At 46.7% G+C, this 26,406-nt stretch overlaps 1 protein-coding gene and 1 long non-coding RNA gene across 2 annotated transcripts in view; one reads left to right on the top strand and one right to left on the bottom strand.

The window, feature by feature from the left end:
- The window catches only part of LOC115073831, a 214,400-nt gene extending 208,774 nt beyond the window's left edge, over nt 1–5,626 (bottom strand). The window contains exon 1 of the long non-coding RNA XR_003852130.1: nt 5,547–5,626. This is a non-coding gene — a long non-coding RNA (uncharacterized LOC115073831). The remainder of the gene's footprint in view (nt 1–5,546) is intronic.
- On the top strand, nt 5,583–23,614 carry RPL8 (ribosomal protein L8). Its single transcript, XM_029572692.1, has 6 exons — nt 5,583–5,719; nt 8,406–8,549; nt 8,758–8,899; nt 17,925–18,143; nt 22,706–22,821; nt 23,413–23,614. The coding sequence occupies exons 2-6, from the start codon at nt 8,412–8,414 to the stop codon at nt 23,569–23,571; spliced, it is 774 nt and encodes a 257-aa protein (XP_029428552.1). The 5' UTR covers nt 5,583–5,719; nt 8,406–8,411; the 3' UTR covers nt 23,572–23,614.
- Nucleotides 23,615–26,406: the final 2,792 nt, after the last annotated feature.

Below are 26,406 nucleotides of genomic sequence, written 5' to 3'. Positions count from 1 at the left end.
AGTAATCAAGTTTTGATAGTATAGTGGATTGGAGAACTGTACAAAAATCATTGAAGTGTAGTAGAGGTTTCAGTTTTTTTAGAGTGTGGAGTTTGAAGAAGCCGTTGATTTGGTTGTCCAAAGGGACACCCAGGTTGCGTACATGCGGCGAGAATGAAAAATTGGGGGGTGGAGTAAAGAGTGAGGAGCAGTTGGAATTGATGTTTTGGGGCGAGATTATTAAGAACTCGGTTTTAGAGGTGTTGAGAGCAAGGTTAATGTTGGAGGTTGCTGATTGCCTGGAGGGCAGACTCCCAGGTCTTAATGGCGTTAGGGAATGTGTCGGTCACGGGTATGAGGATCTGCACATCGTCCACATATACAACGTGTGGAAGATTAAGTTCAGAGAGGAGGTGACAGAGGGGAAGTAGGTAGGCAGAGGAGATGTCTAGGAGGGCCAGGATAAATGATTGCCCTTTGTCAAGGCCTTTCAGGATGTAGTCATTTAGTGAAAGAAGGAGGGTTTCAGTGCTGTGGTGTTTTCGGAATCCATATTAGGATGGGAAGAGGATGTGATGTTCATCTAAATATTCCGTTAATTGCCGATTATCTGTTTTTTTCTAGAATTTTTGCTATGAATGGTAGGTTTGAGATGGGGTGATAGCAGGGTCAGCAGGGTCAAGGGAGGGTTTTATTAGAATGGGTTTTACAATAGCTTGCTTAAGTGGGTTTGGGACAGAGTCAGTTGTAATGGAGCTGTTGACTATCTTAGATATGGGATGGGAAACGATCTTAGGGATAGACAAGAGGGCTTTCGTGGGTATGGTATCTAAGGGGTGAGATGATGGTCTCATATTCCTGAGGATGGATTCAATTTCTGATGTTGCGGTGGTCTCAAAGGCATTGAGTGTGACCGCTGGGTCGATTGCTCGTGTTTTAGTGGACGCAGGGGTTGTTGAGAAGCGTGACATAATTTTGGCAATTTTGTCATGAAAAAATATTGCAAGGTCTTCACATTTGGCCTTGTCATCAGAGTCTGGCATGGGGGCGGGGGACGTTTTGTTGAGGATAGCAACATATTCATACAGTGCACGGGCAATAAATTGGAATTGGTAGATTCTTTGGGCAAAGAAGTCTCGTTTGGTTTTGTTTATGGCTTGTCTGTAGGTGTGAAGAAGGGATTTGAATTTGGCCTGTTGTGAAGGGGATGGTTGTTTACGCCAAGTCTTTTCTTGCTTTCTTAAGTTGTGTTTCATGGCTTTGAGTTCTGGGGTGTACCAAGGTTTCTTTGTGATGTTTAAGGGGTCGATTTCTCTGGATAGTAAGGGGCAAATATTATTGGCAACAGAGTGAGTGAGGTGATTCCATGATGACAGGGCAGAGTCAGAGTCTGTCAGGTCTAGTTTGTCAAGTTCATTAGTAAGGGCTGTGATTAGGTCATCACTTTTGCACGGTTTCCTGAATTGGAAGGTCTTCTTAGTGGATGCAGGGATGTGGAAGTTTTTAATGGAGCATGTAGTTTCAATGAGAAAATGGTCAGACCAGGGGATGGGTGTACATTTGGGAGGGATAGGTTGGATCAGTGAGTTGGTAAAGATGAGATCTAGCGAGCGGCCAGCCTTGTGTTTTGGGTCAGTTATTATTTGCCTGAATTCTAGGGCGTTAAATGATGCAAGGAGGGCGTCGCAGGAGGGTGATAAAGGTACTGTGTCAACATGGAGATTAAAGTCTCTGAGTATAATGGTAGGAGAATCAGTGTTGATATTTTTTGTAATGAATTCGATAAGAGGTGATGGGTTATTGTCTAGTAGCCCAGGTGGAGAGTATATTAAGCAGATTTGGAGGTAGGGGGATTTGAAAAGACCGATTTCAAGTTTGTGTGGCGGAGTGATAGATTGGAGGGATAACCTAAGATGCTTTTGTGCAGCAAATAAGAGTCCTCCTCTTTTTTTGATTCTTAGTATGGAGAAAATGTCGTATAAGTTGTTTGGGATTTGGTTTAGTAATACTGAGTCAGTATCCTTCAACCATGTCTAAGTTATAGCGCATATGTCGGGGCTATCATCGAGGAGGATATCGTGGAGAATGGGTGTTTTTTTAACAATTGATTGTGTGTTGCAGAGAAGAATAGTAAAAATGGTGAGGCCGATTAGCTGAATGAGAGGAGAAAGCATAATGGGGAGTAGGTTTCTGTGGTGAGCGTAGTGCAATTGGGATTGGGGAGCAGAGGGATTGGAAAAGTAATGCTTGAATATGGGTACTGGATGCGTCAGCATGTTTATGGTGGGAATGTAATGGGTGTTGATAAACTCTAGAGGGAAAATAGGGTGGTTGTCTATCTACCTGATGCTTGATAGGGTAGTAGATGATGGTTGGGGGTGGGAAAACGTATAGTCACCAGGAGGGTGGGCTCAGTGGGAGGGTTTTTTGGAGAGGGTGCAGGCTAAGGGAATGCATTGGGAAAAGTGACAATGGGAGGGGGGTAAGTGAGTAGAGGGGTAGAGGAGACTGGATTGTAGTAGCGAAAGTCTGAGATTACTTCAAAGTTGATGAATGTTTGGGTCTGTGGTGACAAGGCACGAGAGGGTCAGCACGAAGGGGCACACTAAGGGGCAGGCCCTTTAGTTGCGCTCCTTTGGTGCGAGACGCCAGAGATCAGCTCTTTACTTTAAAGGTCCTCCCGGACCGGAAGTAAGGTGCACCGGGGGCGGGGGCGGTCCTCGGTTCTTCTCGGGGCCAGGTGCAGGTAGGCCGCGGCTCAGACCCCGATGGGTCACTACGCCAATCGCGTCAAGCCGGTCGCGTGGGTGGCAAGGAGATGAGGTTGGGTCAGCGGCGGCAGCAGGAGGGATCGCAGTCCCTTCACCTTACTTTAAAGGTCCTCCCGGACCGGAAGTAAGGTGCACCGGGGGCGGGGGCGGTCCTCGGTTCTTCTCGGGGCCAGGTGCAGGTAGGCCGCGGCTCAGACCCCGATGGGTCACTACGCCAATCGCGTCAAGCCGGTCGCGTGGGTGGCGAGGAGATGAGGTTGGGTCAGCGGCGGCAGCAGGAGGGATCGCAGTCCCTTCACCTTACTTTAAAGGTCCTCCCGGACCGGAAGTGAGGTGCGCCGGGGGGGGGGGGGGGGGGGCGGTCCTCGGTTCGTCTCGGGGTCGGGTGCAGGTAGGCCGCGGCTTGGACCCCGATGGGTCACCACGCCGATCGAATCGAGCCGGTTGCGTGGGGGGCGAGGAGACTAGGTCAGATCGGCGGCGGCAGCAGAAGGAGGGATTGCAGTCCCTTCACCTTACTTTATATGTATATGTATGTACTTTATATATATATATATATGTATATTTTTAGCCTCATGACGGTTGTGTTATCAGTGTGTCATGCATGCGAGTATCATCTGTCAGGCGAGGTTGAAAACCTCTGGCCTACAAGTACTACCTTATTCTCTTAAGGAGACAAGATATCTATGTTAAAAAAAAGAAGGCTTAGACTCCACCAATATAAATGATTAAAGATCAGAATCCAATCTTCCATTGCTAACTAAAGTAATGGAGAAGGTGGTTTATCAACTTGCTTTTCTCACTAAAGGTAGCTTACCAACAAATCCAGGATTTATTTTGAGAAAATCAATGTCTTCCAGACAACTGGAGTTTTAGCATGGACATGTTTTGGGGTTTTTTTTTATGCTTATACTTAATAGTACTTGGTGCTGGCACCTTTTCTCCCCTCCTCTTCTACATCAGTCTCTGGGGAAATTATAGGAGGGGAGAGGTTGGATCAGGAAAAAATATAGCTCTTTTCTGCTCTATTCTGTCAGCTCTAGTCTCACCTCTCTCCTCCTGATCTCTGCAGGCTTCTGCCTGGAAAGGAAGGAGACGGATGGAGCAGAAAGCAGAGGACTGTTCTCTGCACGGCATTGATCAAAAGAGTTGGGAAACCAGCCCTGTGTGCCCTGACCAGGGACAATAAAAAAAAACAACAGAACCTGATTAATTGTCCATATTAATTAACTACTCTATACCCTGTAATATTAATTTGAATTGTTAGCACTATTTTGTATTTTTTCTTTTTTACTCTCCTTTTAGCCAATTTGTATTACTTTGACAACAAATGCACAAATTTTGTCTTATTTTTTTTATTTATTTATTTAAAGTCGCTTATATACCGATGTTCGTTTGCACATCGCATCGGTTCACAGTAAACAATAACTCATGGGCAGAGCCCTTACATAAAACTGAGAATAAATATGTAACTATAGGGAGAAGCCCTTACAAGAAACAAGTGAGTTACAAAAACAAAAAAAAAAAAAAACCAAGGGGGGGGTCGGGGTAGAAAGGCATAAAACAATGGATAAGGGGATAGGGTAGGGGAGGGGTCATGGGTAGAGAAAGGCATAAACAATGAATTTATAGGGCCTATAATTTATGTACAACAAACAAGAATAAAATCAATATCGTACAATGTACAAAATGGGGTCTTGACAATAAAGGAGTGGAGAAAACGAGAAAATCACCAGTAGCACTTCTCTCTTTTTCAACCTCCTTCCCCCACTGGTGCTTTTCCCATGCCATGATTGTAGCAGAGTCGGCAGCATCAGGTATAAATGCTGCTCTTTTTTGCCTCCTGCTGGCATAATGGGAAGGGGGAGGATTATGCTGTGACTGAACCTAATTGCAGGGAGCTAGACTATTGGCAGGGAAGGGTGGGAAGGAGGGGTGGAGTACTAGATAGGTGCCCTAATTTCATCCACCCTCCCCCTAAGGATGGCCCTGCATCTGATTTCAAGCATCCTTCTTTTTAGAAAAAAAGCTCTCAACGCACCGTTTAGCCCCACGTTTTAGACGCAGTATTATTACCCCTTATACATTAGAAAGCACCGGGAAAAGTGTACAGAAAAGCAGTTTTTTCTGCTTTTCTGTACACCCTCCGACTTGATATCATAGCGATATGAAGTCGGAGGCACCAAAAATAAAGATTAAAATATTTTTAAAATCTGGGCGGATTTGAAAACGGACGCTCAATTTTGCCGATGTCCGTTTTCCAAACCTGTGGCTGTCAACGGGTTCGAAAACAGATGCCGGTAAAATTAAGCATCTGTTGTCGGACCCATTGACAGCCGCTGCTTCTGCTAATAAGGAGGCGCCCGCGGCCTAATTTGAACAGAGAATCGTGTGCCCAGGAGAGGTGCCCGGGCGCGAGTCGGGAGAGCAGGTGCTCAACTTGGAGTACCAACTGTCCCGCATGTTTTATTGAACAGGCCTGTTTATGGAGTATGCCAGATACTTGCAACCTGGAATGGCCACTGTCTGAGACAGGATGCTGGGCTCAATGGACCTTGATTTAACCCAGAATGGCATTTCTTGTGTTATGCTTTTAATCCTTTTCAATCATCTTTTCTCCAAGCTTAAAAATCGTAACCTACATAGCCTTTCTTGCTGTTTCAGCCACTTTCTCATTTTTTTTGGCCTTTTTCTGTATCTTCACCTTCCCTTTTACCCTGGAAAACGTAATTTCAATAAGTATTCTTGTGTGATTAATGGTACTATAGCATCTGTTCCCTGCTTATCTTGGTTTACCTGTCTTTCTCTCTTACACATAAGTTTCAAACCACACTCTCCTTCCTCACTAGCTCATCCTTTCTTCCCGCCACTTCATCGCTCTCAGCCTTCCCAGCATTCCGCGCGGCGCCACACCGGAAGTAGTTCCATCGCTTAGAGGGTACTTCCTCTTTCCGGACAGCCCGGCCGAGGTAAGATGTCGGCGGTGTTTCTAAGTTCTGGAATCCGAGGCTAATCCCTGGGCACGCGTGCCATCGGCGGTAATTGAGTATTGAAGCCCTTGCTGTTCACCTTTGGAAGGGTTGCCCTGCCCGTGAGGCTTGCTTTGAAGGGGTATTGCCTGAGGGAAACTTGCGGAGCGGCGCCTCTAAACACTGGCATACGGAGCCCTTGCCCGAATCTGTGTTGTAGTAATTATTCTCGTTTGCTGTTACCGCCCCGCCACCCCCACCGGAGCAGCTGTTGTCTTCCAGCACCGGGCGGTTCTCGGATAAGAGAGGGGATTAGAGGAAGGGATTGTCATTGCGGGCCAGCTAACGGACGGGCATTCAAGCAAGGCTGTATTTTCGGAGGGATACCTTCTCCCCCTCCCCCCGACGTTGTTTATGGACCCGTACCTGGTAATGCATTTGGGCGAAGGCCGAGAGGAAGCCGTAACGTAGCCTTGCAGCAGGAGGAGAATGGAGCAAGTGATCTCGGTCTGTGTTCCGGAAGCCGGAGAAGGCACCCTTGCATGAGCTCCGGGGTTACAGTGAGCCTAGATCGGGTCTTAAGTAGATACACTCTGAGCTTATACTTATTTTTTTATTAAATTCCTTTTTTAAATAAGATAAGTGCAAGCTCAGGGTATTGAGAATGATGTATTTGAATTGTAACTAGACATTCTTTAAAAAAAAAATTCATTATTGAGAATTAATGTTACTTCCACAGATGAAGGCCTCTTCGTTGCAGTAGGTCTGATTTTTTTTTTTTAGTGTGTAGTAATGACCGTGGGATTGGGGGTCACTGTTGGGCTTTTAACAGCTCCCAATGGCATTCCCGAGGTGGGCGTATGACTTAGTTGATCAGCTTTCAGTACTAACTGGCTAAGTTTAAGCAGGCAACCCCAGCTGCAGAAATAGCTGCCCTAAATCTAGCCAATCAAATTTTGACTGGCTAGATTTTGGTGAATTAAGCCCAAAATTCTATGTTTCTACTTGGGATCTGCAAGATATTGCAACTTTGACTGGCCACTGTACAGAACAGGATACTGGGCTCAATGGACCTAGGTCTGACTCAGCATGACAATTCTTATGTTGAATTGATTGATTCTGCTGATGTCTTCAAAGTGGATCTTTGAAAATTGATCCCTAAGTGTTTGGGGGGGGTTCCAGTAGAATAAAGATCCTTTTCAGTTGGTTGGTTTATTTATTTATTTATTTATTTAACAGTTTTATATACCGACCTTCATAGTAAATAACCATATCGGATTGGTTTACAATTAACAAGAATAAAAACTGGGGTAACTATTCAAGTTACCTATTTATCTGTTAACTATTTATTAAATTTATTTATTATTAACTATTTATTATTATAACTATTATTAACTATTTATTAAATAGGTAACTATTCAAGTTACCTATTTATCAAGTTAACAATTTATCTGCAACTGTTTCTGATATCAGCCCATTAGTCACTGTGCTGTAGAAGTATCCCTGGCAATAGCCTGACAACTTTAAGAGTTTTAGGTCTGATCTTCTGCTAAACTGCCATAGTTTTCACAGCTATATCAGGCTGTGCTTATATCTTATTACTGTAATTGATGTGAGATAACTTATTGTTTCCTATAGTGAAATGTAATGATATGCGATTGGAAAGCTGCTAGGAACATGTCTATTTGTAATAATTTAAACACCACCTCATACCCTTTATTACATCATTTATATAGTCCTGACATTTTGTGCTATATTCAGCCCTCTGTGATGGAGAGGATGTGGGAGAGAGGGATCCTATCTGCACAAGTGGTGGGAATGTATTGAAGTACAAAAATTTTGGGTTATGGTTACTAATTGTATCTCTGCTATCTGTAAGCTACCTATATAGTGTAAATACTGTTACGTTCCTCTACTTTCTCAGCTGCTATCCTTCCTCCTTTACCTTCTCCCCTCTCTACCCCCCCCCCCCTTTTCACTCCTGCTCCATTACCCACCCCCTGTTTTTTGTAACTTTCATCCTTTTCAAGTTTATTGTAAACCGGCGCGATGTGCCCGCACGAACACCGGTATATTAAAAGCTGTTAAATAAATAAATAAATAAATTGACAAAAGTTGCCTCTTTATATCTATTAGAAAGGTGGGCTAACAGATGGGAAATGAGAGGACATCGGAAATTGGTTGGTCATTTGTTGCATGCAGCTTGTTTAACAATTGCCCATTGATGGAAAACTATCCCTTCTCGAAGTTGCTGGGAATCTAAACTAACAGATAGCGCTCCTAGAGAGGTTAACCTATACACTTCAGAATAGAGTGGACACTTATAAGCAGATTTGGAACCTATATTGGAATTGGAGAGAATCAGCTTTGCATATCTGAATGTTCTAGGTTGCAATAATGACATGACCTGCATATAATTTGAGCCAAATATGATTTATTGACACTGAGCTATACATTCTCTTTTGTATTTTGTGCTTCTCGTACAGTGCATGTTTGTTCATGTTTCTGTTTTTATAAAATTCCAATAAAATAGTTAAAGAAAAAAAAAAAGGGATATGCATTTGTCTAAAATGTGGTATCACAGCTCCCTTTAGAAATTTAGTAAATCGATTTTTGTTTGTAAACTACAAAAGCTGTTGTTAATGTGACCTTTCTCAAATTGTTTTAATGATATTTTGTTGTATAGTTCACAATGGGCCGTGTGATCAGGGGTCAGCGAAAAGGTGCAGGGTCTGTTTTCAGAGCCCATGTGAAACACAGAAAGGGCCCAGCTAAGCTGAGAGCTGTCGATTTTGCTGAGAGACATGGCTACATCAAGGGTATCGTAAAGGTAAGTGATATTCAAGTGTGGGGATGTTATTTTGACTGGTAGATGGATAAGGGGACTATGATCATATTTGTATCCATAAAGTTAAGTTTTTGTTTGTTGCATCTCTGAACAGCACCTTTTTAGCATTAATGTGATGGGTTTTTCTGAGGGTTTTGGTTTTTTTTTTTTTAAAGATGCATGAGTTATGTAATAACTTTCCTCTTTACAGGACATTGTTCACGATCCTGGTCGTGGTGCTCCTTTGGCTAAGGTTGTGTTCCGTGACCCTTACAGATTTAAGAAAAGGACTGAATTGTTCATTGCTGCTGAGGGTATCCACACGGGTCAGTTTGTTTACTGTGGCAAGAAAGGTAAGTCAAGTTTTGGTTTGACTGAATGCAGTCTCTCTCCCTCCGCCCCCTTTTGCTGGTGAACCTAGATACTTAAACTCGCCACTTTTGTACTTCCCATAACAAAATCTTTGGAAGAGATCTTTGTTCAAACATAATCAATTGTCTGCAAGTCTACAGAGAACAAGTGCTGTTATAGTTACAGATAATAATCCATGAACGAGGAGGGCTTCTAAAATTTCAGTTGAAATCTTGCAGTCACATGGACACTGTCTTTTGATAAATGTTCTCTTCCTGTCTCTGTTTATCCATGAATAGCTGGTCAATGATGATTTATTTATGTATTTATTTGAAAGTTTTTTATATACCGCACAATGGGGTAGGGGTCCATCCGTTGGCTGCATTGCTCAATTGTGCAAGAGGAGCACTGGGCAGAGCTTGGAAGAAGTGCTTTAAATGCTTCCAAAAGGCAAAGAGAGGCTAAAGGAGCACAGACTGCATACCCCTTTTTTTTGGTTCAAATATTTTAGCTTTAAATCTTGGTGCCAGTTTACTGAGTTGATCCTATGGCAGGCACTCACAGGCCGATACAGTAAGGACGCGTTAAAGTGCGGCAGTGCCGGGCGCACCCTCGTTTGCCGCACGCACAGTTCGGATCACATACCGCTCGATACTCTATTTAAATTGCTTGCAAATGCAAGCCGTGTCCATGAAGCGCAATCCATTTTACTGTATAGGCGCTTTATACAGCGCCTATACAGTATCCTGGGTGCGCTGGTACCTGTCATTTCAAATGTCATTTGAAATGACAGGTACCAGGAAGTGGATCCCAACTTTAACCAAAAGAAAACCTAAAAACTTAAAATCCCCTCCTCCCGAAGTGACTCGACACGTAAAGTATTGTGAATAAGTGTAACCAAAGTTAACTTACTTTTTCTTTCTTTCAGCCCTCTCTGCCCTCCTCCGGAGGCGCCGCGGCTCCCCTGCCTCCCGGGGGCTGCCGGCGGCGAAAGCGGCTTCCAGCGCCCGTGCACTATGGGCGTGCGTTCGTCCGTCTTTGCCGGCGGGGGCCGCTTTCGCCGCCGGCTGCCCCCGGGAGGCAGGGGAGCCGCAGCGCCTCCGGAGGAGGGCAGAGAGGGCTGAAAGAAAGAAAAAGTAAGTTTACTTTGGTTACACTTATTCACTATACTTTACGTGTCGTGTCGTTTTGGGAGGAGGGGATTTTAGGTTTTCTTTTGGTTAAAGTTGCTTCGGGAGGAGGGGAGAGAGGACTGGGACTGCCCCGGAGACCGGCACCCATGGACGCGGCCAGGGCAGGTGAGCGGGGGCTGGGGGAAAGTTTGCCGTCTACCCTTACCCCTGCCTCTAACGCAGGGGTAGGGGTAGGCGGTAAATTAGCAGGTTAAACGCGCGGCTAAACTGCAGGTTAAAAAGGCGATAGTCCGGGCGCACGTTACTGAATGGGGGGGGGGGGGGGGAATAGCTAATCCGATCGTTTACATCTCATATACATGCCACGGGCGGAAAGGGTTACCCGTTGATTTAAAGAAGCGGTAAGGATGGGTTAAAAGGGATAGTGAATCGCGGGTTGGACTAACGCAGCCAAATTGTGAGTAGAAAGCGGGTTAGAAGCAAGGTAACCGCGGCCGCACTTTACTGTATCGGCCTGTCAGTGATTTCAATGTGACAGTTTGTAAACTGAGATGGACAAGAGTGGGTTGCTGGTGCTCCCTGATCAATTTTTTGTTTTAGAAGCAGAAGAGGCCCAGTATGAGTGAGTACTCTAAACAAAGTTGTACTTTAGATCTGACTATAGTGATTAGTTCGTTTAGATTTTCTTATTTACATATTTGCCTCTGTATGTACTGTTTCTTTGTAGCTAGCCCTGGTGCAAACATTGTGCTAAAATTATGTTCTGGCATAGATAGGTTTTTCCATGTAGTAAATGATAACCTAAAAGTTCAGTAGTTTGAGAAATTTAGTTTTAAAAGGTATCTGAGGAAGATCCACAGGTTAGCAGAGAACATAGAAAGGCCCCTCTCTAAAGTATCAAAATATATTCAGTTTTTATATTCACTTCTTTCAATTCACACAATGTCCACACTAATCAACTTTTTCCAGGATTTGTAAGGGGTACTAACTTTTTGAGGTTATGAAATAACCTTTTATAAAATAACTAAAATAAATAACCTTTTATAGGTGTCAGATAACGCTTTAGTGCTATTTCTAACACCCACTCAGGGTTTATTTACACTGGATTGCACGCTCATCCTTTCAGCCCGGAGCAAGTTTCAGTAGACATATTTGCCAAAAGAGTGAGCTAGGTCACAGGCAGTTATAATACAAAAAAATTAACAATTATCTCTCTTACAAATTTCTCCTATCCCACCAGTTCAGTTCCTACATCTTCAGCCCTCCTGCCTCTCATCAACCCTGATCCTAACTCACCTCCCCTTAAATTCTCGGTTAAAATAATTGTTCTGAATTGGGGGGGGGGGTCCTGTCCAGCACCACTGAGCTCCAGTGTGCTACAGTTTCATTCTCCTGCCAGCCAGTTGGGTTCCTGCTAGCCTCTGAGCAAGTACCCTAACACTCCCCACCCCCCCAGGCTATCCCCCTGATGGTTTTGTGGACACTGCAATTCAAATAAAATCCAAGGAGTGCACATTGTTCCCACAAATGACACCCCAGAGCAAATACAAAAAATACTGGGATCATCCAGAAACATGCTACTTTGGATCACTGATCAGTTTATTAAGAAAAGGGAGAAATGGTGAATAGGAAATATACAATTTGCCAACATGGAAAAGCAAAAGGGATTGTATAAATACTACTTTAAGGTTTTCCGAGCATGTAGCCAGATGGACTCGGGACCAATGGGTATAGTGTACTCCTGATAGCAGATGGGAGTCTGTAACTAGTCTGTAACTAGTCTGGGCTCTGGGAACTCTAGTAAGTCTTCAGGAAGGTCTAGTCAGCTATGCTTCTCAGTAAAGTCTTGAGATTTGGGCTAGTTCTCACTACCTGGTGCTGTAGATCCAATTATAACTCAGGGCACTGGTGTCCTAAAAACACTGCATAACTTTAAAATACCTACATTTATAATATCAGTTTTCTAGGAAAAGATGGGAAGTGCCTTAATTTTTGAATCTGTGAAGCAAATTTAATCTCTGTAGTTCAGGCTAAAACAAAGAAGAGTATGGGAATTGCAGAGCACTGCAAAAGTAAAAAATGCCACTTCCCTGTACGTACCAGGATCAGTCCAGGACACCTGGGTTGTGACTCCGCACCAGTAGATGGAGACAGAGCAAAACTTGTGGGCGGAGCCATATATGCCCCTGTGCCAGTCACAGCCCCTCAGTCTTACTCTGTCTCCAGTAGATGGTGCAGGTGCGGTCACAGCCTCTTCCCGCCCTGGGTCTTTTTTAGTCAGTCAGGGTGGTTTGTTGCTTTTTTTTCTCAGTGCTGATTAGTTTGAGTTTCAAGAAATTTATTTTAGTTTGAAGGAATCCGGTCCGTCCTGCCTCCCAGGGGGGTTTGAAGGTCCTGAGGGGACTATCCCCCCCTGGTTGAGGCCGCTGCCAGGGCTGAGGGCCCGGCTGAACTAGTGGCAGCGTCGGGGGTGACACCGGGGAGCCCGGTTCACTCACCCCCGCTGGAGTAGGACCTCAGGACCGAGGACAGCGGCAAGTACAAAAAAAAAAAAAAAAAGTGTTTATTTTGTTTCTGTCGGCTCTCCGTTTTCTTTGCGCTCCGTCTCGGGGGTTCCTCGGGGGGAGCGGCTGGACGGGGGGGTCCGAATCTAATTTTTTTTCTTCAGTTTTGTTGTCTGTGTTTTTTGCCTCGTTTGTGCGAGAGGTCGCGGGGGTCGGTCTGCTGGTCATGCGGCCCGGCGCGTGCGCGGTTTCTAGGAACGGACTCTGTTCTCCCTGCATCTCAGGCGGAGAGGGACCGTCCGGGACGAGTCGGGGGTGCCGTTCCCGCTCAGCTCGATCACCGCTGCAGTTTCTGAGAGGCCTGCTGCGCCCTTCCCGAGTAGCGCCCATTTTAGGGACAGCCCGCGAAATCGCGCGGGAGGCTGCCGGGCCTAGCAACATGTCTCCCGCGTTTTCTCCACAGAGAAGGCCATCGGGAAGGGGCGCACCGGGGGGGCGCTGAGTCCCCTGTGCAGGCCAGTGCGAGTGAAGATTCTTTGGACTCTGGGTCCTCATTTTCCTCAGACTTTGCCCTGTTGCGGCGCAAAACTTAAGCTTAAGAGACGCTGGCGCAGGGCTGAGAAAATTGTTCCTGCGGAAGGGGCAGGCAAAGCTAAGAAGAGGAAGACCAAGGAGGTCCCAGGCTTTTCCCCAGCGCCGCTCAGGAGGACGCGGCCGCCGAGAGGAGTCCCTCAAGGGACGGGCACAGAGTCCTCCTCGCAGGAGGAGGTGGATTCGTCCGAGGAGCCCCGGGGGGGGCCCAAAGGGACAGCAGGAGCTGGTTCCGCCCAGCCCGGAGCGGACGAAGGAACACAAGCCGTCAACGGGGATGACCCGAAAGTGGTTCGGCTGTTCCGGGGAGAGGAGCTGTCCCCTCTTATCCCGGCCATCCTTCAGGATCTGGGGGTGGAGCCCCCACCAATAATGTTCCGGCCAGGAGCCAGCATAGACCCAGTGCTCTTAGGTCTCACTGGCCCAGCAGTGGCCTTCCCATTCCATTGTTTTTTCGTCATTGGATATCCTGTTTCGCGAATGGGATACACCGGAGTTAGGGCTGAAGGTCAGCAAGGCCATGGATAAGCTCTAATCGCTGCCAGGAGGACGTCCTGGAGCTCCTACGGCTCCCCACGGTGGACGCGGCGGTGTCGGCATTGACGAAGCGGTCGGCGATCCCGGTCACGGGGGCCACGGCTCTGAGACGTTCAGGATAGGAAGCTGGTGGTACAGCTTCCAAACATTTTGAGATGTCAGCCTTGGGAGTCCGTGCTCCCATCTGTAGCATCTTCGCCATGAGGGCTAGTCTGCGCTGGGCCCAGGTCCTCCAGGCGAATGCAGCTCTGTCAGTGGAGGAAGCCACGCAGGCGGGCCGGCTGGAGGCAGCAATAGCCTATGAAGCAGATGTCCTCCACGATCTCCTTCGTATATCTGCTACATCCATGGTGTCGGCCGTCTCGACACGCCGCCGCCTTTGACTCACAATTGGGCAGCGGATGGATCCTCCAAGGCTCACCTCGGAGCGCTACCGTTCAAGGAGTTGGATAATTTAACAATTTCCCTTGGGGAAACCAGGGTTTTTACACTGCCTGAGGACAGGTCCAGATCTCGGTCCTTTTTCCCTAGCAGGGCACTTTTCGGGGAAACAGAAGATCGCGCCCCAGAGGTCTACCGGGCCTTCCTACCGGTCATCATCTTCCCAGTCGCAGTGGCAGCGGCGGGATTCGGTAGACAAGGGGGTGCCCTGTCGGGCTCGGGGCCCAAGGCTTCCCAATGAAATACAGTTGGTTCATCCCTCGCATCAACCTCAGGCCATCTTTCCAAGCGTAGGGGCGCGGTTGACGTGGTTCTTCGAGGACCGGGCCACAATAACGTCGGATCAGTGAGTCCTCAGCGACATAAGACACGGCTACGGTCCGGCAGACAAATTTCTGGTGTCACCCTGCAAGTGTTCAAAGAAAGGGACGGCAGGGCAAGAAACCCGGCGGCGCCTGGAAAGCTTGGGAGCCATCTCCCCCGTACTTTCCGATCAGCGAGGCACGTGCCGTTACTCCATTTTCTTCATCGTGCCAAAGAAGGACGGTACGTCACGGCCAGTTTTAGATTTGAAGGGGTAAACAGATGTCGTCGCATCCCACTCTTCCAAATGGAAACAATTCGGTCTGTGATTGCCTCGGTGTTTCAGGCGAGTTCTGGCCTCTCGAGATCTCACGGAAGCGTACCTCCACGTGGGCATCCTGCATTCTGGACAGACATTATCAATTCCGAGCTCTCCCTTTTTGGCCTCGCAACGGCTCCTCGCATGTTCCCGAAGGTGACGGGGGTAGTGGCGGCACAGCTTCGACGGGAGGTTTTCCTGGGGCACCCCTCCCTGGACGATTGTCTGATCCGGGCCAAGTCCGAGGATCGATGTCGTCTGGCGGTCGCCAGAGCCTTCCATCTTTTGCGGTCCCGGGGCTGGGTCGTCAACTTCAACAAGAGTCAGCTAGTCTTCACCCAGTCCTTGAAGTACCTGGGAGCCCTGGTCGACACAACACAGGGCGATGTTGTTCTGTCCGGAGAATAGGTGCGCAGGCGGCAGTGTCAAGTGAGCCGGTTCCTATCTCTTCGACTACCGCTGGTTCCTATCACTTCGACTACCGCTGGTTTGCGATTCCCTGACGGTTCTGGGCTCTATGGCATCAACGATTGAGGTGGTTCCCTGAGCTTTGTGCTTCTACGGCCATTACAATCAGCCTTCCTTTCCCGATGGCAGCTGGTGTTGGGAGAGTTCCACCTATCGCTTCCACTCACGGCCCAGGCCAGGTCCAGTCTTCACTGGTGGTGGGATCCGGACCACCTGGCTTGTGGAGGGTCCCTCCTGGTTCCCAACTGGACGGTGGTAACCACGGATGCCAGCCTCTCCGGTTGGGGAGCAGTCTGCCTGGGCAAGTCCGTACAGGGCCGGTGGTTCTTACGCTCAATCACAATGGTCCATCACCAAGCTAGAGTCCAGAGTGGCTCACCTGGCGCTACTGTCCTTTCTGCCGTTGATACGGGGAAAGGCGGACCGTGTGTTGTTGGACTAAGCGATTTTCCGTGGCCTACATCAATCGCCAAGGCGGGACACGGAGTCTACTGCCGGTGGAAGAGGCGCAACTTTTGATATCCTGGGCGGAACAACATCTCAGCGACATTGCAGCGTCTCGCATTCCCGGGGTCGACAAAGTCCAGGCAGATTTTCTCAGCCATCATCATCTGGAGCCCGGAGAGTGGGAGCTGGCGGATGAGGCGTTTCTCCTAGTCTGTGAAACGTGGGGAGTGCCTCACATGGGTCTGATGGCCACATGGCACAGCGCGAAGGCTCCACTATTTTACAGTCGGCGTCGGGAGAAAGGGGCCGAGGGAGTCGACGCGTTGGTGCTTCCCTGGCCGACGGATGGCTTGTTCTACATGTTTTTCTCCCATGGCCGATGTTAGGTAAGATCCTTCGGCGCATAGAGTTGCACCCGTCCAACGTGTTCATGGTGGACCGTGGTTCGCGGACCTCATTCAGTTATCAGTGGATGCTCCCCTTCGCCTTCAGGGGTTGGCGGGGCTCCTCCGCCAAGGCACCGTCTGTTGGAGGATGCGGATCATTTTTGTCTCGCAGATCACTTTGTCTCGCGGCGTGGCTTTTGAGGGAAATCGGTTGCAGAAAACCGGTTACTCGGATGCGGTGGTGTCCACGCTGTGGAGGTCCAGAAAGCAGTCTATGTCCTTGGCTTATGTCCGAGTCTGCCCTACTTCCGCTTCCATCCCCGAGTTCCTGGCGTTTCTTCAGGCTGGTCTTGCCACAGGACTAGCGTGCAGTTCCCTCTGAGTCCAGGTTGCGGTCCTTGCTTGCTGGCGAGGTAAGGTTCGTGGATCCTCCCTCGCCCTGTTTCCGGATGTCTCCCGTTTTCTTCGGGGGGGGGGGGGGGGGGGGGAAACATCTCCGTCCTCCATTACGTCATCCGTGCCCGTATTGGAATCGGACTTGGGTTCTTTCCTCCCTCTGCGCGACGCAGTTTGGGCCCTTGAAGCGGTCGACTCTTAACGATCTCACGCTGAAGACTGTATTCCTTGTCGCCATTGCTTCGGCACGGCGGGTTTCGGGCTTGCAGGCATTGCCCGGTAGGGAGCCATTCTTGCGCACTTCCGAATCGGGAGTCTCTTTGCGTACAGTCCTTTCTGTTTTGCCCAAAGTGGTGTCGGCGTTGTTTTCACTCAGTTGAGCTTCCCGAGTTCCCGGTAGGAGATTCCTCGGACCCGAAATTGCAGGAATTACGGCACCGGGATGTGCGGAGGTCCCTCCTTTGCTATCTGGAGGTCACCAATCCTTTTTCGAATGACGGATCATCTCTTTGTTCTGTTCGCCGGTCCCGAGAGAGGGGCCGCGGCTTCCCGGGCGCCGATCGCCCGTTGCCTCAAGGAGGACATTGGCTCAGCATACTTCGTGCAGGGAAAGCCTGTGCCCGTGGGTCTCAGGGCTCACTCGTCACGATCCCACACTGCGTCTTGGGCGGCATCGTCTCAGGTGTCGCCTCTAGAGATTTGTGGGACAGCTACTTGGAAGTCGTTACATATCTTCATTAACCATTACCGGTTGGATGTTCGGGCTGCTGAGGCCAGGGGGTTTGGAGAGAGGGTACTCCGAGCGGGACTCTCTGCTTCCCACCCTCGGTAAGTTGGCTCTGGTACATCCCAGGTGTCCTGGACTGATCCTGGTACGTACAGGGAAAGGAAAATTAGTTTCTTACCTGATAATTTTCGTTCCTGTAGTACCAAGGATCAGTCCAGGATCCCGCCCGCAGTGCTACGCTAAAGTTACGGAGAGTCCGCTCATCGTTGTTTTTAGTAAGCTGCCCCTAGTTTATTTCCTCTCTCGGTTGCGGAGTCTGGTTCCTGTAGGGGTGTTGGATTTATTTCCGTTTCCATAGCAAGTTTGTATAGTTAGCTATGGTTGCCTTATGGATTTTCTACTTTGACATTACGTATGACTGAGGGGCTGTGACTGGCACAGGGGCATATATGGCTCCGCCCACAAGTTTTGCTCTGTCTCCATCTACTGGTGCGGAGTCACAACCCAGGTGTCCTGGACTGATCCTTGGTACTACAGGAACGAAAATTATCAGGTAAGAAACTAATTTTCCTTTGTAAGTTTTCAAGGGTTTGGAGTGGGGAAGACACAAATCCCAGGGCAAAACAGGGAAATCATGACTGGCACACGAACCCATTTTGCTACAGGAGAGCATCTAGGAAAATTCACTATGGGGGGAAAAAACTGTAGAGGACATGAGGAAATAATGCTCTTTCTGTAGTTAAATAAGTTTCTATCACTTCTGTTTTCTTTTTAGCCCAGTTGAATATTGGTAATGTGCTCCCTGTTGGCACTATGCCAGAAGGTACCATTGTATGCTGTCTTGAAGAGAAACCTGGTGACCGTGGCAAACTGGCTCGTGCCTCTGGCAATTATGCTACAGTTATCTCCCACAATCCTGAAACCAAAAAGACCAGAGTCAAGCTGCCTTCTGGTTCCAAGAAGGTCATTGCCTCTGCAAACAGAGCTATTGTTGGTAAGCATCAGCCTCCATCCTCACCTAACACAGACAGGCTCCTCTTTCTCTCAATGTGTTCTGGATGGGAATTAAAGCAACAGTGCTGCCTATTTATGGCAAAGTGGAAACCTTATGCAAGCCCCAAACTAGTAACAGCTAACTCCTGAGTTCAAAACCAAAACATGTATGCTGAAGTTAAATGGTTCACTTTTTTTTGATCTTTTAGAAATCTTGATGTGAATGCATGTACAATTATCAACACTTTGATACTATAAATTAATCCATGAAGGACCCTTATTACCAATATCCAAACAGATGATAATGAGGGGAAAAACAAAGTCTCAAACTGCAAGCAATACTTAATTTGTAGCTTTGAAAGATGCCCTTACATGGAACTAGCCTGCTTCAGGGGGATTTTACTCCTTTAGACGCTCAGAACTTTAAAGGTCTCTCTATAGCTGCTTGTCTCTCAGATTTGCCTGTTTGGATCACTTTCCTTGCCTGAAAAGGTTTTCACTTTTCAGGCAAGGAAGGGGGGACCCAAACAGGCAAATCTGAGAGACAAGCAGTTGTAAAGCTTAATTTTAGTTGTGTTCCTCAGGAGGTTTGCAATACATTACTTTCTGAGAGGAGATGGAATGGGTTACCTCAAGGCTCAGGTAAGTAGAATGACTGTCTGGGGGAAGAGGAGCAGCTACCAAGAGAAAAGTGCGGCCTACCCTCTGCTGCTATCATTTCAGCCAGTGCAGTTCACACATCATCTGTTTGAACCAAGTGGGGCTGCATAGATAGTGAGCACCACAGTTGATCAGTGAACTGTGCAGGCCACAGCAGCAAGAGTAGAGGCGGTGTTGTATGAAGTGGAGAAGTGTATGGAACCTGGGGGATAGGGAGTGAGAGGAGCTGCTGTAATTGGGGGATGGGGTCAGAGGAAAGAGAGCACAAAGATACTTTGATATGCAGGGGAGAAAGATCCTGGGATAGGGAACGAGAGCAGGGACTCAGAGATTGGGGACAGACTCATGATTTGGTAGGGGATATAAGTGGGGATTTGCTGGATCAGTTGGTGTGAAATGAGGCTGTGAATTTGAATTGGGTATGAGGGGCTGAAAGTTGGGGAGAGGTTGAGAGATCATTTGAAAGAACTAGAGAGGGATTAGATTACTTGCCTTTCCAAACCTGGGCTCAAGGATGAGAGAGAAAAGGCCTGTGAGAGGGTAGAAATGGGCTGTGGGAGGCTGGGGAGGAGGTGAGTACAGAGAGGAAATGGGAGGCCTAGAAAGGCGGCGTGTGTGGGGGGAGATGACCTGGGAAAGGTAATTGTGGGAGATGGAAAACTAGTAAATAAGTGAGAGGTGAGACAAGGAGGAGACAGAAGGAGGGGTGAAATCTAGCTATGATTGGTTAGATTTGCAAAAATGATAGAAAAGGAAAAGAGAGAGAGAGAGCAATGTCAGAGGCAGATATAGGGAAGGAAGTGAAGAAAGGAGGGAAAAGAAGAAACAGAAAATGGAAAAGAGATCCAGGAAAAGGACTTAGAAGAAGGCAGATGAGAAAAATGGAAAAGACTGACCACAATTTATTCATCCATCTACATATATAATACACTTACCAGGGAAAACAAGGGATCCTTCTGTCGGTGGTCTTCTAAGGTGTGGAATATGTGAACTGTGCAGCAATGATATATTCACAGGAGCAGCTGCAGGTAGGCAGCAGGCCCAACGGAAAGGACGTGATAAAAGAGAGGAGAGGGGAAGCATCCTGGCACTGGCCTGAGCAGAGGGAAGATGCAGCTTCCGTTAGTTTGCTGCTAGCAGAACAATAAAGTGTCTAAATGACAAGTAGAGAAAAGCATTTTATTTAGAGTTTCGTAGCTGGAATATGTTAGCTTAGGGAAATGTCTCATCTTTGCATTTTGCACAGTACTAGAAGAAATACGTTTGTTTCTCCAGTGTTACAGTGTGCAGAGTCTGGTTTCTTGAGGTTTCCAATTCCGTTTTTGTCAGCACATTCCTAATTTGTGGCCCCTTATTTGGTGAGTTCTGTGTGTTTAACCCAGGAAGGTCGAATCTGTAGGGATGTGTCCAGCTTGTTTTGTTTCTCCAGTAGGAGGTGTATGAGTGTTGTAGTGTTTGCCGCGCTGCCTTTCTTAGGTAGAGTTGTTGCTGCTAAGTCTGGCAGTCAGTATATTAGGGTATGGCAGGCTTACTAAATAGGTTCTGGGTGTGTTTTTGCAGGATTTTGTATTACTTTACTACATGCTTTGCAGTAGGAGGAGTCTGTGTCACTGTTACTAAGGTGAAACTAGAATTGTAATATCTTTTTCTATGGTGAGTTGGAAGGGGAAGCATCTTATCCTTTGCAACTGTTGGGGGAGTTTCTGTGGGTGCGGGGTATGTTTACAGAACTTGAGGTACAGGGATTTTATTGGGGTTCTATTCTATCCTGTCTAGAAGTGGCAGCAATTTGGAACTCTGCCTTTTCCACAAAAAACAGGATAAGTGCTGTGGGACAGGGGGTTGGGGAAGGAGTGGGCATTTTTTTGGTTGGAGGATGACAGCAAGTCATCCTTAGCGCTAAGACTGAACTGCACTGAAGGGATGCATGTTAGACACCTGAGCATCTGTCACCCATCGCCTTTATTTACTTACATAAATTTAGACCAAGACTGAATATTCCAGGAGTTTATAGTATTCAAACAAAAGCAGCAGTACAATGTAGATTGCTCAAAATAGAACTTGCTGTTTGTCTCCTGTTTTGATCTTATGTTAGGAAAAAATAGAAAGGACCTTTAACTGTTTTCTTGTTTTTCTTATGCATGCTGGCACAGTTAGTTTTTCAAATCATCCATGAGATGGTTCTTCAGTAATTTCTGCAGTTATATGCTCTTTGTCATCTGCATGGCTTACTTACATTAGGGCAGAATTTATTTATCCAGTCTAGACAACTTCAAAGCCAAACTTCAACTACCTCTCAGATTCGTATATGGGCCCTGCAGACGTTTCCTCCGATTCCCCCCTCCATTCCACACAGAACAGCAGAAATAGTAACGATCAACTCAGACTACAGAGTCTATGAGAAGTAGAGTTCAAGAAAGTAATCCATATTTTCAAAAACAGTTGTCAGGGTTTAAAATTGTTCTTAAGCACTTTTCCCATGCGCATAAAACATGCTTTCGATTGCACCACATTTCCAAAGTAGGTGGGTTGGCATCTATCCATTGTAATGTAATATACTTTTTTTTTTTATCATACAGCATGCCTTCTGGACAAATAAGATTATCAGTCATATCATAATCATCAAAGATATCCAACAATCCCAGTGTAGCATCCAGTGGATCAGCACTGTCTGCCTAATTTGAGCTAGCAAGAACCAGAGCCCAAAATCGTTGAGTCTCTGGGCAGGCCCAGAAACAATGATAGAAATGCCCCTCCAAGGACCCGCGTTTTAGACATTTACCTTCTAAGATTATACTTCTCACCTTTGCAAGCCCAAAAAGCTCAGCTAATCTATGAAGGATTGTAAACTGCATTTCAAGTAATTTAGTGCTTTCTACTAGCTTTTACAAACGATCCAGAGAAAAGCACACCCAGATCTCTGGAACATCTATCTGTTATCCCATCAAGGGGATCCTCGCTCACAATTTAGAAAGCAGACCCGTTTGGGGCTTGGACCGAACGATAACGCCCTCAAAATCCCGTGCTTCAAACCCATTTTTAGTAGAATGCAGCAGAGCTTCAATATAATGTCGTGCTGCGAGTATGCAAAGAAATCCTTATTGCCCAATGAATATTGTGCTTTCAACATCTTAAAATTAGGAAAGCTCTATCTGGAATCCATCATTTGACCAACCATCAAAAGCTAAACATGAATATCCTTAGAAATCAATAAAAAGGCTAAAACGAGAGGTCTTTATTTTGGTTGAGTTGCCATTTGAATAATCTAAAAATGTTTTACTAATATTATGTTAACTACAATGCCAGTATGTACTAGATTATTTCTTTTCTTTATCTGGTAGTAAGTCTGTTTTTATTGAATAAGGTTTCTGTTCCTTGGGGGAATTGGAAGCTGAATTTTAAACCTTACATGATGTCATTTGGAAGTGTACTGTGCACCACATTGTCTGTAGATAGGTGGACTTGTTGCTAAATTTGTTTCATGCACAAACCAGATTTTAAGTACTGAGAAGCTTGCAGAACTTGGTGTGGTTTGATTAAGCAGTTCAGAAAGGGGGGATGGAGAACTTTAAAACGAATGTATAGATAGGGCTGCATGCTCATAAGTACCTGTTTTTCTAAGAGAGAAGGCAGCTAATGGAGGTCACATGCTGCCATCTGCTACTGTTGAAAACAGATATCAACAATGTTGAGTACCCTTACATGCCCCAGGGCGGAAAAATCATCTGGTCAAAACACTGGATGGAACAAGTCTGATATTAAAGCTGTTTTGCTGCAGTAAAAGGAAGCAGCTTTAGGAAAACTTTTTTTTTTTTTTTTTTACTGTAGCCTAAGTATTACAACATGTTGTTAAAATATTCCTAGCCACTCACATCATTTTATTTTTCTCTATCAATATTTCAGGTGTTGTTGCTGGTGGTGGTCGTATAGACAAACCAATCTTAAAGGCAGGTCGTGCCTATCACAAATACAAGGCCAAGAGAAACTGTTGGCCCCGTGTCCGTGGTGTGGCCATGAATGTGAGTGCTGTGCAGATCATATCTTCAGCTTCACGCAAACCATATACCTTCAAATACATTAAGCTTAAATATGCACTGCATGGAATTGTGGGGACCAGGTGTCATATAGGTTGTAAAAGAATCCTGAAACAATTATATACTAAATAAAAAGGAACTATTCCGTTTTGAGCCCTTTAAGGGAAGAGCGTAATATAAATGTAAAATAAAGATGGTCCAACATTAAAGGTATAGCGATGCCTCCATAGACGGTTAATGTTATATCATCAGTTTATGGCAGAATAATTTTGAGCTCTGTACATATGATGGTGGGACTAGAGATTTAAAGCCTTTGCTTACTTGTGTGTGTTTAAACATTCAGACCCTTCTTGATCATCTGTGTATGAACTAAACAGATCACACACATCGTCATGCTCATTATTTTGGTGGTTGCTTTTTGTGTTTTAATTTTGCAGTTTAGGGTTTAACATTTCATGTCTACTAATAGCAGCTTAAGATATAAATTTCAAAGCATGTTCTTCGTTTTGATTTTTAAAAGTGACCAATTTTGGAAGTGGATACAGTTCTGACCTATGTTCTTTCTGCTTTCTCTAGCCTGTAGAACATCCCTTTGGTGGTGGTAACCACCAGCACATTGGAAAGCCTTCAACTATCAGGAGAGATGCCCCAGCTGGTCGCAAGGTCGGTCTTATTGCTGCCCGCCGTACTGGTAGACTTCGGGGAACAAAGACTGTGCAAGAAAAAGAGAACTAATATTTTTCTGTTCATAATTTACACAATAAACCTTAAAACTGAATTTGTGTGATTTCATTTTCATACAGCGTCTGTCTGGATCACCAGCTTGAGGTTGAGATATTGGCTATATAGCTTATAGGTGTAGAATCCATTTCCATTCACTTTGTGCTGCGGTGAAGCTCGCTTGTTTAATCCAGTATGTGGTCGATCTACATCAGCCTAAAGGCAGGAGGAATAAATGTTTTGCATATATTTGTTTGTGCAGAACACCACTTTTTGTTAACCATTCCAAATACAAAACTCTGTTTCACCTAATCTTAATCGGGCCAATGCAGACCTATGTTTGTCACTTATCTGTTTAGCATGTTGCCCTCCAATTTCCTTATTCCCAAAGGTAATGCTCTGGTGACTTTTGGACAACTGATTTTTAAAGCAAGGGGGAGAAATGGTAAGAAGCTTGATTCCTGTACGTACCCAGATTCCTGGAGACAGTTTAAGTTTTGCTGACACTGCTATATAACCAGGTGTGCCACTTGAAGTCCCTCAGTATTTTTCTGTCTCCAGCAGATGGTAGATAATGCAAAACCTGCAGTCTGGGGGGGGGGAAAAAAAGAGGAAAAGGAGGAAGATTTGTTATTAGAGATCCCTCCCAGGCAGTTGTGAGGTCCTGGTTGAGGCGGACGAGCTGGGGGTTGGTGACCCTTCTTAGCCTATACGGGAATCCGTAGGGCGGACATCTGGTGGTTCACATCCCTCAGCCTGTACGAGACAGCCTGGTGAACTGCTGCATTTCTACCTACGAGCCTAGGAAGGAGCAGGAAAGTATTCTTGTTAAAATTTACTAAGGTGTTTTTGGTTTTTTTTGCAAAAGAAAATCCACGAGACTCTTATTTTCCTTGGTGTCACACAGTGCTTGGGGGCCTGGGCTGGTGTCCGGAAGGTTTTCACGGCAAGGCAGCAGGTGCAATAGGCAGCTGTCAGCTCTCCGGACGTGAGTAGAGGCGCACAGTGCTAAGCACGCAGTTGGGGGCCATGCCACACAGCACTTCATGTCGGGCCTGCGTGGAGTCCAATTGGTGCCTTAACAGACATGATCTTTGCCTGGTCTGACATGTCGAAAATGTTGATCTAGTGCGAGAGTAGGGTCCTGCCACTGCTGGTGGGGAGGTCGTATCAGCCAGGCCTTCACCCGAGGCTCCCTCTGGCAGCGCGGCATCGGCTGCCATCTTTAATTCAGCCATGCAGCTTCCAACGGTCTACGAAGAGCCTGTTCCCCCACCCACACACACACAATTTGTCACCAGTGGTTTAGTGCAGAGATGGATCAAGATTTTTCAGAGATATTTCCCCCTCAGTGCTGACTCCGAATGGGGATTTTGCCCAGGACTGAGACTCAGGACTCCGAGGCATTCTCGTCTGAGTTTATTCTGATGCATAAGGCCTTTTTGGCCATGAAGACAACAGGCGGACTTGGTAGGGCATGCTTTTGATCCTCGGGGGGGACCCAAGTCGGGTCCCACAAAGCATAAACGGACCGACTGGCTTCAGCGTGTGTTGGGCCTGTCCTTTGTGTCTGGTGATCCGTAGGAAGATACTAATGATTCTGAGGATTTGCAGGGGAAAGCCCCTGGGGCTGATCCACTGCTGGACACACCGGATCTGGTTGGGGACCCGGAAGAGGTTCCCATAGCTGAAGGGGATTATCCCAAGATGAATTGGAGTTTGTCAATCCAAGAGTTCTGGAGATCCACAACAGGAAGCCCCAGCCAAGACTTTGTCGGGGGGGTCATTGCGGGGGGTGCAGGAAGCCCTTCTGGGCCAACTCTGGTGCCGGTGCAGGGGGAGCTAAGTCATCACAATGAAGCAAGGCCAGCCCACTCTTCAGTTCCAGCTGTCAGAGGGCAGGTTTTTTTTTTGTTTGTTTTAGGAGTGGGTCCTCGAGGTGGTAAGAGACAGCTATGCTTTAGATTTTGCGTGTCCCATCAGGGACACCTTTGTCATGTCCCCCTGCTTTCTTTTCATAAAGCAAGTAGCAGGTTGAGGGACAATGGATCACTTGAAGCAACTGGGGGCCATAGTGTCAGTTCTGCTAGAGGACCAGAGAACAGGGAGATAATCCAACTATTTTGTGGTGCCAAAGAAAGAAGGGTCATTTCGACACATTCTGAATTTAAAGAGGGTAAATGCAGCCCTTGAGTTCCACTGTTTCACATGGAGACTGTAAGATCGGTCATTGCGACGGTGCGCAAGAAAGAATATTTGGGGTGTCTAGATCTGACAGAGGCCTATTTACTCATAGCCATCAAGCAAGAGCACCAAAAGTTCCTAACTTTCATAATACTTGGGGAATATCTTCAGTTTCGGGCCCTGCCCTTTAGTCTGGCACCGGTGCCGTGTATATTCATCAAGATGATGGTGGTGGTGGAAGCGATCTTAAGGGAAGGGGTACTTGTGCATCTGTATCTAGTTGACTGGCTCATACAGGCAAAGTCATAAGTCCTTTGACAGCAGTCCGTGCAGAAGGTGCTGCAGTTCCTACAGTCTTTAGGCTGGGTGGTGAATTGCCCTGTGGCACAGGAGCGGTCAATGGTGAGGGTACACCAGAGACATGCATACATACACTCTGGCTGTGCTTTAAGTGCTCTTTATTTACAGTGATATGGAGCAGCAAACAAAGCAAGTGCCTTGAACTCTGGCAGTTTCTGGCTTAAACCCATTCAGGTTTACCCACCTCACAGATAAGTGGTCTCTCTCTAGTCTGAGACTCTTGACAGCTCCCTGGGTTCTGTCTAGGCCTTTAGGTTTTATGCTCCGGGTTTGAACTCCTCCCAGGTTACCTTGGGGAGCCCAAGC

The sequence above is a fragment of the Rhinatrema bivittatum genome, chromosome 12 (genome assembly GCF_901001135.1).
Source record: "Rhinatrema bivittatum chromosome 12, aRhiBiv1.1, whole genome shotgun sequence".
Classification (NCBI taxonomy): domain Eukaryota; kingdom Metazoa; phylum Chordata; class Amphibia; order Gymnophiona; family Rhinatrematidae; genus Rhinatrema; species Rhinatrema bivittatum.
The sequence above is the reverse complement of the archived record's forward strand: the minus strand, read 5'-3'. Positions and strand labels throughout refer to the sequence as shown.

What these genes read in the sequence shown, in the direction of transcription:
- RPL8 (XM_029572692.1), top strand. Translation starts at nt 8,412, where the DNA reads ATGGGCCGTGTGATCAGGGGTCAGCGAAAAGGTGCAGGGTCTGTTTTC. An exon ending in ACATCAAGGGTATCGTAAAG is followed by an intron (nt 8,550 to 8,757) that starts GTAAGTGATATT and finishes TCCTCTTTACAG; the next exon opens with GACATTGTTCACGATCCTGG. An exon ending in TCCGTGGTGTGGCCATGAAT is followed by an intron (nt 22,822 to 23,412) that starts GTGAGTGCTGTG and finishes TGCTTTCTCTAG; the next exon opens with CCTGTAGAACATCCCTTTGG.